At 46.1% G+C, this 10,301-nt stretch overlaps 1 protein-coding gene across 3 annotated transcripts; it reads left to right on the plus strand.

Annotated features, from left to right (window-relative positions):
• Positions 1-1,457: 1,457 nt before the first annotated feature.
• LOC120706589 (ubiquitin carboxyl-terminal hydrolase 2-like) lies at positions 1,458-8,805 on the plus strand. Of its 3 annotated transcripts, none has more exons than XM_039991266.1 (8): positions 1,458-2,012; positions 2,600-2,674; positions 3,134-3,234; positions 3,336-3,550; positions 3,887-4,061; positions 4,921-5,961; positions 6,491-6,977; positions 8,123-8,805. In XM_039991266.1, the coding sequence occupies exons 4-8, from the start codon at positions 3,470-3,472 to the stop codon at positions 8,361-8,363; spliced, it is 2,025 nt and encodes a 674-aa protein (XP_039847200.1). In that variant the 5' UTR covers positions 1,458-2,012; positions 2,600-2,674; positions 3,134-3,234; positions 3,336-3,469; the 3' UTR covers positions 8,364-8,805. The 3 variants fall into 3 exon arrangements, with proteins under 3 accessions (XP_039847200.1, XP_039847201.1, XP_039847202.1); XM_039991267.1 differs by having other exon boundaries at positions 1,458-1,633; XM_039991268.1 differs by lacking the exon at positions 1,458-2,012 and having other exon boundaries at positions 2,076-3,234.
• Positions 8,806-10,301: the final 1,496 nt, after the last annotated feature.

Genomic DNA, 10,301 nt, shown 5'->3' on the forward strand with positions numbered 1-10,301 from the left:
CACCGCACCGCACGCACGCACGTCCGACCGCGCCTCGGCCCGGCCCGGCCCGGCGAGCGAGCGCGCGCGTGTGGTTCACCGTCCTCCTCTTACCGGCTTCACAAGTGGTGTACACGAAGTCCACCTTTTAATTCGGTTGAGATCCTCCTCAATTCCCGATACGGAATTAAGCATTGATTCCCTAGCATTAATAGTGGGCTTTAAATTCTTTTAATGCTTTAGAAGTAATCGGCCAAGCCCATTACTCCAACACATGGTACATACCAAGTATAAAGAATAATGGTTAGTCAACTGAGTTGAGTTGTGTACAAGAGATTGCATATGGCTTTGGTGGGATGTTGTATTGTGTTTAGAGAAAATTTCTTATTGACACTGGAAAAAAACTACTGGTTTCTTTTTTGGCCCTCAATAAATTTCCGTCCCTATTTGACACCGACCTCAACCCGAGCTCAACTTTGGTTCTTTATATAACACTTTGTTGGATTTTTCATCCAACAACTATTAAATGCCATGTGAAAAGATGATTTTATCTTTATGGACCCCACCACCTTTCTCCCTCATCTCCTCCCCTTCACTTTTAAATTCCACAAATAAAGGGATACTCCCTCCGTATAGTTTTTAGCAGTCATTCTAGCGCCCACCGCGAGTTGAGAAAAGGAAGTTCACGAGAACTCAATCCGGCACCTTCTAGCCTCGGAACTAGCAGCGCAAACCAATTAAGCTGCGTACGTTTTGGTGGCTACAATGCACCCGCCACCCTATTTAATATGAGCAGACATGCACTCTGTTCGCTGTGCTGTGGCTGGTGGCTGGTGTTGATTTGTTGGGAGAGAAAAGTACTGCTGGTTGGCTGATGACTAGTGCTGGTTTGGTGTGAGAGGAAAATACTGTTGGCTAGTTGCAGCGAACAGAGTGATGAAAAACTAACACTTAGTTAATCACTCCTTGCTACGCATAACGGTGTCCTAAATGACCTCTAAATCCTATAAGAAGGGAAGGGAGTATAGTATTACTAGGAGACAACAAATACGACAACATATTACATAGGTTATATGATTATTAGTCATCTTAAGATGACATGTCATTGTAGGAGACCGGCTATTAGATCAGTCTCATTGGGTTTCATGATATTAAATATCATTAATTTTGCTGACGTGACAAGGAGATAAAATAATGGGATTTTATGAGATGTAAGAAGAGTTTCATCACCATAAAATCTATCTGACACAAACTGTACTCATAAAACTTCCATTGAGATGACAGCTCCAATGTATTCATCCTCAACCATTGTTAATTGTTGCTGGACCTTCCGAAAATTTCATCGGCCGGCTAGACTTTGACACAAATATAAACCGCAGCCAAAAGCCCACGTGAGCACATAGACGGTCGTAGTATTTTTTTTTAAAAAAATTACGACTAGTTTGGTGGATTATTTGAAAATAGTTAAAAAATCACGACTAAGACAGTCTTGACCAACCACGCAACTCGCTGCCGGCGCCGCCGCCTCTCTCCTCCTCTCCGGTCTCCCTCCGCCGCACCTTTTTCGCGGATTGCCCACCTCCTCCTGCTACGCCCCGCCGGCCGCTGCTTTCCGGCTACTAGGAAGCCGCGCTCCATACCTCAAGAAGCCAAGGTCCGCACTTTCCCTTTCCGACTTGCTCCATGTGGGGTTCTCTTACTGGCCACGAGCTGAGGACATCAAGAGGGGGAGAGACGAGATGGTGCTGTATATCGCCATGTTTGGATTGCGCTTGGGGAATTGGGATTTTGCCGTGCAGTGAACTTTTCTGTGAGAAGCAGATTCTACATCTCATGATTGTATCAAGTAATTAGACACCTAAGCACTGGAATTCGCAGTATGTTCAGAGGTTGCTGCTGGGACTGAATATGTGGAAGCGCCAGACCAAGGAACTCATGGAGATGGGTCAACTGGTTCACGTTGAGACCATTGTCAATGTGAATCGTGGGTGTCATCTTTTGGGGTTTCAGAGATTCAATTTAAAGCTATACTGGTAAATGGTAATACTGTTTAGAGTATTGGTAATCGTAGTTGTGCATTTATCAGTACACAGAATGGAAGTGCCTATGACTGAAGGTGCTTGCTGTACTGTGACACATTTTTCTCTTTGGTCTTTTACCAACTCAAACAAGATCGGCCATTAAGGTTGAAGTTATATACTGGTAGCAGACGAAGTTATATACTGGTAGCAGACATAGCTGTGCATCTATCACTAGGCTCAATTGAAGAGCCTATGACTATTAAGATGTTGCATTCCACTGCAACATGTTTTTGCTTTGGTCTTTTACCAACTCAAGCAAGATTGGCATACTTTATCATGTGCTAAGGTCCATATTATCATGTTCATTGCAATGTGATGAATTCAGGTGTTAGATTTTTCCACCTGCAATTCAGGTGGTGGTACCAGTAGACCTGCTGATATAAGATGCTAGTTCTTGAACTGTGTATTATGATGATTGTAAATTTGTCATGCCACGTCTGTTGAGAGTCGAGTTATCCATTGCTTTCTCATCCACTGCTTAGCTGTTCATGTACTTCGAGGATCTATGAAAATGCTTTGAAACATGTTTTTTTTTACAGGTTGATCTGATGTTGCAGAGTCATCATCAAAATGCTGGGCCCTTGCTATCAGACAATGAGGCTGTAATAGTTAATGTAGGCAATCTATCTCTCATCAAAGTTGAAATGCTTTTCTTCTTGGTATTGTCTACATGTCACGCAGTTATCCTATCCCTATCACAGAAAATTTCAGATACCTTTGTTATTCTGGTAGATGTTTCACTTCTCTGAAGTCTGAACTGTTGAGTTCTAGTTGTTGTTGAGGCTACCGGTAGCTAAGTTCAGCCAGACATTGTTTGTTTGTTATTCGATACATGCTATGTTAGTATGATAATTTGATGTGGCAATATCGAACTTACGTGCAGTCAGAGGTGACATAACAGCCGAGTGCCTTCTATCATGTATGACAGGAAGTGACTTTGAAATATGTTGATTTCTGCTTATGACGCCGAAGATGCTAAATACTAGTATTTTGTCATGGACATTCTGTATTCACTATCTGTAATTTCTGTTATTGCATCTTGGTATCCTAACCAGAAACCTTTCTTTGCCAAGGGCCCTGTTAATCCAGGTCGCATTACAGTAGAAGCTGTGAGTGCCCAGATCGACATGCTTGTGGGAATACAGATCTCTGCCCATGGAAGCTGTTTCACATGGTACTTATCTTCTGCTTTGTTTCTGTAGGAATACAGATTCCCGCTGTAATCATGCACTAATGGCTGTCTGAAGTTTGCATTCCTGATTCCTGTTGAAACAGCTTGTGTCTGCCTGCTGCTAGGGCTGGTCTGAATGTCTGAAACAGCATGAAGCCTGTGGGTCTGTGTGGAACCCGCAGCCTCTTCCCGGGCCAATTTTGTTTGTTGACGTGGTTTAATGTTGGGCTGAAACATAATGCTGGGCCTGGCCGAAATTAGACACACTGGGGCTCCCCAGTTTTCTGTGGAGCGAAGTTTTCTGTGGACCGGACCAGCTGCCTATGGCCTTGTTGGCAACGCTAGGATTCTAGCGCGCACAAATCCCGAAAAAAGAATCTCGCATGCATGAAGCACTAAATGAAGTCTATTTGCAAAACCTTTTTAGGAATGAGTGTAACTTTTCGCGACGAATCTAATGACGGTAATTAATCGATAATTAGCTACAGTGATGCTACAGTAACAATCCTCTAATCGCGCGGTCAAAGGTCTCATTAGATTCTTCAGGGTCACTAGCGCGGGGTTCTAAAGTTGGTTTTGTAAACTGACTTTGTTTGACACCGTAATTAACAGTCAAAGTTTACTGTTCCTAGCGCTAGGAACCATGCCAAACAAGGCCTATAAAATGGTGGGTGGACTCACACGGCCGCGTAGCACTCCGTCTCCAATTTCTCAAAAAAAAAAAGGAAAGAAAAAAGAGCACTCCGTCTCCGCCCCCAAACTACTCGGCCTCGCCGTTAACGCCATTCCCGCCGTTCGCCGGCGTTCAGCTCCGCCCCACCCGAATCGAGGTGAGTTTCCCTCCTGCATTCCCCTTGCCCCAACTCTGTGTTCTTCACCGTTTGATTCCCGATTCCGTGGCGCTGCTCTTGCTCTGCTCCTCGCCAGGGCGTGCGGGTTCCTGTCTTCTTGCCTTCTTGGTTGGTGGGTTTCTTGGTTACTGCTGCGCTGCGGCTTCTTCTCCGCTTCATTGGCTTTTCTTAGCTCATCCCTAGTCGGCGCACTTGCTCTTTTTCTTTGACATGGTAGTCGGTGCCGTTGCTTCGCGCGGTTCTTGATCCTCTCGGCCTCTCCAGACTTTAGGACGTGCAATTTCTATGTCTTCTTGGTGGATTTCCGTGTTGCGTCTCTGCTTCTTTCCGGTTTCCTGGTCGTCCTTGCCATAAGGTCTTGCTTGCATTGCTGATGGTATTTCTTGGATTTTTCCTGTACTGCGTCTACCCATCCTATCTTGCGTGCTGCTATTGATGCATTATTCTCTGCTTCTTTACCTTTGTTGGTTCTCCGCTTCATTGGCTTTCTTGGTTCATCCCTAGTCGGCGCAGTTTCTCTTTTTCCTTGACATCAGTCCGTGCAGTTGCTGCACGCGGTTCTTGATCCTCTCCAGCCTCCAGGATGTGCAATTTCTCGTCTTCTTGGTGGATTTCCTCTGCCGCGTCTCTGCTTCTTTGGCATTTCTTGGTCGTCCTCGTCATAAGGTCTTGCTTATGTTGCTGATGGCATTTCTTGGATTTTCCCTATACTGTTACTGCGTCTCCTCGTCCTTTGGCGTATCTCTTGCGTGCTGCTCTTGACGCATTCTTCTCAGCTGAACTTTCTTACGTTTCTTGGTTCTTTGGGTTTTCACGCGATTCTTGCTTGTGATTCCAGTCTACGCGATGGGGAAGGAGAAGGGAGCAAGGGCGGCAGGGATGGACAACAGCCTGGGCAAAGCCCCGCGCCTGGAGCCCACGGATCCTATACGCGGCGACGCGGAGGAGGGTGTGATCAGGGACGCTAGCGAAGAGTGCGAGCACTTCCACTTTGATACAATGGAGATGCATGAGTTCTTAAAAAAGATCAAGTCCTTGAAGCGCCACCCAGAGTGCATGGCTTGCAAGCTCGATACCACCGGTGGACAGCTGACGTTCAAGAAATCCGAGTCTCGTTTTGTGATGTGCTCGGGCTGCAGCCAGTATTTCTGTGCCGGATTAGTGACCAATGTGGATCGGCCCATGGGCCACGCACAGCACCACAGGTGTCACCAGCATCCGGTTGTTCTGTGGACAGATCAACCCGATGCTGCTTACTGCTTTCAGTGTCAAGGCAGCTTGGACCTCAATATGATTGCCTCAGCGGCACGTGCTCATGTGCCCTATATTGTCAGAGGGATACCAAATTATGGGAACACATGCTTTGTGAATGCCTTGGTGCAGTGCTTCCTTGCACTTGATAAGTTGCGGATGTTGATGTTTGAACCTAATGCTCTGGCGGGGTCTCTTGGTGTGGCACTGAAGGACTTCTTTGTGGAGACAATGGCTGGGAATGATGCAGGGGTAACACTGAACCCAGGTAGACTCTTGGGCAGTTTAGGCACATTGAAAAAGAAGTACAAAGACCGTACTCAGGACGACAGCCATGAATTGCTTATCTATCTGCGTGATGGTTTGAATGCTGAGGAGTTGCGGAAGAGGCCTCCTGACATGCCAAAGGGCGTTCCCACAGTTGTTGATTCCATTTTCCAGGGTCAGTTGTCTGAAACCTTGACTTGCAAATGTTGCTCGAAACAGTCGCCTAGGCCAGTAGAACCATTCTATGACCTCTCGTTGAAACTGCCACCAAAAGGGCATCCAACGAAAAGTATTGCACCACCAAGGAGGAGCAGAAGGGAAAGAAAAGATATTAAAGACCTATTTCAGCAAATTTGGAAGGGTAAGTTTACATGCTCCAGCACCTAAGTGATCGCTTACTCAAGTTGGTTAAGAGATCCACAAATCCACAGGGGCATCCCAGATCATAGCTCTATTGAGAGATGCATGCAAGAAACTGTGGAACACTCTTATACGGCAACTGCTATTGCCTTCCTTTTGCTGAAAACAAGGAAACATGCCATTTGTCAAAATTGAATTTCAACCACTATCTAAAAGTGAAACTTGTTAAAGGAGTAGGTTGCATGCATGGTTTGAAGAAATGTCACCAAAACTTCAGGATGGCTACATAAAACCATGCCGGATGTTTGAGCAGTCTGAACATGGCAAGCTGTTTCTTGTAGTGTGGTAGTTTGAATTTCTATTCGAACATAGCTCGGGGTGTTGAAGGCTTATCTTAATTTCACCGCAAATGATCTGTTAAATTAACAGTTTTGGGTATTCTCGGAGAATTACTGCTGATATGGAGGATTGAAATTCTGAAAATCTTGTAGACGTTGATAGTTTCTGGATGCATAATATTGTTTTTGCAGATGAACATAAGGTAGACTGTCTTCCATCAATTGAGGAGTGCATGGAATATTATTTTAGAAAAGAGGAGGTGATAAGGAACTGTGATAGCTGTATGAAGGATGGGGAGCCAAGCACCAGCCAAAGTAAAGATGGTGGGCAGATGGTGGCAAGCATCAATGAAAGCACATCAGTTGACTGGGACCAAACTGAACGTTACCATCATGGAAAAGCAGAGGAAAACCGCGATCTGTTCAGTGCCAATGATAACCAATATGCCAGCACACAACATCAGTACACAAGGATGCAAATAGAGCTGGAAAATACTGCACACCAAGTGGGACAATCCCCAAATAAGCAGAAAGGAAGACAAGCAGATAAAGCTATTGTTCTCAGCATGCTGCCACCTGTACTAACTCTCCATGTGGCGAGATTTGTGGACAAGGAAAAGAGACTAGGACATTTGAAATTTGAGGAAAATCTTGATGTAGGAGAATATGTGGACCCCAGGTACTAACAGTCTACACAGTAACAACTTAATACTTCTATGCAATTCAATGTTGCTGATTTGCATTAGTTTCTTTCGTTTCTAGTTTGTTCATAGTAGCTTTATGAAAACTTGAAGAAGGCATGGCATTTAGCTCAAGTTGTTGTTTAGACTCTTATGTCTCCAGAAGAGTTTCCACTTTCCAGTGGTCATTGCTTATCCTGGAGTAGTGATAGAAGTAAATTTATTTGATTCTTGGTGATTTTCTCACTTTATCCCATGCTACTCGTTTTTTTTGTTCTTTTTTCTTTGGTGTTTCTGCTGATTTTTGGCCTCTCCTGGTGACCCAATCATCTGAATGTAATCACAGTAGGATCTGCACAAAAATTGCATCAGTGTTTAGAAGTTTTGCAGAAGAAAAGAAAGATAACGCACAACAAATATTTCTATAAAACTTACATTTCCTATTTGAGAGTCAAACTGCATTATGGAAATTGGGGAAGGGCCACTTGCATTTTGGACTTCCACTATATGCTAGTTGGAAGTGTAAGCGAAACTAATTGTGTTTGAATGTTGATCTAAAAACTGGATTGTGTTTTAAGTTTGTTGAGGATATAAAAGATGACAGTTTGTTTTGGATCAAGACCATGCTATCGAGCAGTACTGATAGTCTTTAATTGGTTGAAAACTGCTTCAGCGCATTTTGATTTGATTTTGTTTGCATGAAAAAAAAATCTCCTATCATAGTCATACATATGGAACACTGTATCATAATTCACGAGCTGACCATTACAGCACTGTATCACCGAGCAGGGCATTCGATGCATCATTCCCCTCCCACCAATTTCCTGCTTTTTTGATTGCTTCGATACCTGGTGTATATTTCTTTTCCCACATTCAGTGGTGCATTCAAATGCCAAAACTGGAAACCCTTTTATATTAGACTTTTCTCTATGATGGCCAGTATTTTCTAATGTGATTTTGAAGTTGTTGTGGTGCCATTATATGTTGAAACTGGACTAATTACTGATTAGTCACTTGATATACATCAAAACTGTTCATGTGGTAGTTCTTGTTAATGTTGTTCACTTACATGTTGATAGCTTACCTAGCATTTCCTTTACATAAGTTTTGATTTTTTTTATATAATTATCTCTCAAATATTCAGGTCTGAGGACAAAAAAGATGCCAGATATCGTCTAGTTGGTGTCATTGAGCACATTGGGAACTCCTTGAAGAAGGGCCACTATGTCGCTTATGTGAGAGGAAGCAGGACTGGAAGTAAGCAGCAGAGCAGTGGGTCTTCCACATGGTTTCATGCAGACGACTCGATCATTAGGGAAGTCTCGCTAGCCAATGTTCTCATGTGCGAGGCCTACCTACTTTTCTACGAGAGGATAGAAGATTGAGACATGTATAGCAGTATGTCCAATTACTCAGAAGAGCAATCACAGGGGATTAGCGAACATGCTTTGGTTTGGCCAAGGATCCAGCCAGTCAGTTTGCACAGTATCATTGAGATTCTTGTTCAAGTTCATTCGTGTTGCTTTTGCTCTGAGGCATCGTGGTGCATCTGACCAACCCCAGCTTGTACCCCAGTTGGGGAGATTATAGCTCATCTGGTCATGCATATTGATAGTCGCCTTTTGTTCTTTTGTTAGTGGTGTAACTAGGAAGAGAGTAGGAATGCTGTGATAAACGAGCCTTGGGCTTCGTTTTGTTGGATGGTACTGAATCTTACATGCTGATGCTTCACATCTAGTGACGTGCGGAACCGCCTGTTCTTTATTTTGTGGCTCCAGCAAGCATCAGTTGATTGGTTGTGGAAGCTTTTCCCTGTTTTGTGTTTCTTGTGAATTGTTGCAGTGTTTTTTCTTCTTCTTTGTTGGCATTGTGATGTTCTCGATTGATCAAGATGGCTTTGATTTTTTGGTCGTGGCCCATGCTGTTGTCTGGGGCCATCAACAGTTTCTAGAATGCTAGAACTTGATTAGGAAAAATTAACTGCAGAAATTCAACTGTGGGATGCTATGTTTTTTTTGTGCTGAACCGGAGAATTCAATCAGTTTTTGCAGTGGAAGGATATGAATCAACTATGAATGGAAGCATCTGATGATATATATTAGGGAAATTTGTCCACAGGACACTGTGAAAGCATGATTTTGTGTAGAGCACACCGCCAAACTCGAATTTGTTCCCAGCACACCGCGAAAGGGTCATTTAGTCTACCACACACTACATCCAATAAACTACTCATTTTCAACTGAGAGGTCAGATAAAAAAACAGTTTTGCCCTTTGCCCTCTTCCTCCTCGCTTCTCTCTCCATGGCCGAGCCCTCCTGCTTCCTCCGCCGCTCCCTCTCTGCTTCGGCCGGTGGGCCGTCCCGCCCCCTCCCTGCGCCGGCCGGCGAGCCGCCCCGGCCCCTTCCCGCGCGGCACGGCCGGCGAGCCTGCGGCGGACGACTTGGCGGGGGCGGCCCGCACCCCTCTCTCTCCATGGCCACGCCCTCCTGCTCCTCCCGCCCGGCATGGCCGTCGTCCTCCCCCATTCCATGGCCGGCACGTCCCTCATCCTTCCTCCCTCGTCGCGGATTCAGCTCCATCCAACACCCTTCCATGGCCGGCGCAGGCGGAGCGGCTGGCGGCGGAGTTCGGGGAGCGCGCGCCTCGCCGGCATCGCGGCGTCCGTGCTGCTCGCGCCGGCCGAGGGGGAGATCCACGAGGGCCAGCTCCGCCGCGCGCGCAAGGCGCTCGCGGACCTCTCCGTGCTCCTCATCGACGACGCGGCCATCGGGGCCGGCCTGGCCGCGCCGGCCTACGCCATGGGTTGCCTGCTCCACCTCGCCGCGTGGGCGCTCGTCGCCGCCTTCCCCTGCCCGGACTGCGGCGGCGCGCTCCAGGCGAACCACCTCCCGGCCGCGCCGCCGCGCGCCGCGTTCCCCTGGGCGCCGCCGCTCCTCGCACTCCAAGAACGCCTCGCCGAGGAGGGCAAGCGCAAGGACCGGCGCAATTCGTGCGGCCTGCTCAGGGAAATCCACGCGCTGAAGAAGTGCGCGCAGAGGCTCGCCGAGGCAATTCGTGGGGGGTATTTTGGTCCTTTTACCCGGCCTTCTCTCACTTCCCAGGCTGTAAAAGATTTGTTTAAGGGGGCCAATGTGCAGCGCACAAAAACACAAATTTAGGATGTGCTGCAGACTATTTCAAGAAGTTCGGTGTGCAGCGCACAAATCATCGTTTTGAGAGTGTCCTGTGGACAAAAATCCCTATATATTATATATTGAAGAAGCAGAGAATATTGTAGCTAAAAAGACAAGCTGCAAGATTTTCTTTAATCAGAAAACTGTTGC

Source organism: Panicum virgatum, chromosome 5K, assembly GCF_016808335.1.
Source record: "Panicum virgatum strain AP13 chromosome 5K, P.virgatum_v5, whole genome shotgun sequence".
Lineage (NCBI taxonomy): Eukaryota > Viridiplantae > Streptophyta > Magnoliopsida > Poales > Poaceae > Panicum > Panicum virgatum.

What these genes read in the sequence shown, in the direction of transcription:
- LOC120706589 (XM_039991266.1), top strand. Translation starts at nt 3,470, where the DNA reads ATGCTGGGCCTGGCCGAAATTAGACACACTGGGGCTCCCCAGTTTTCT. An exon ending in ATTTCAGCAAATTTGGAAGG is followed by an intron (nt 5,962 to 6,490) that starts GTAAGTTTACAT and finishes TTGTTTTTGCAG; the next exon opens with ATGAACATAAGGTAGACTGT. An exon ending in GGAGAATATGTGGACCCCAG is followed by an intron (nt 6,978 to 8,122) that starts GTACTAACAGTC and finishes TCAAATATTCAG; the next exon opens with GTCTGAGGACAAAAAAGATG.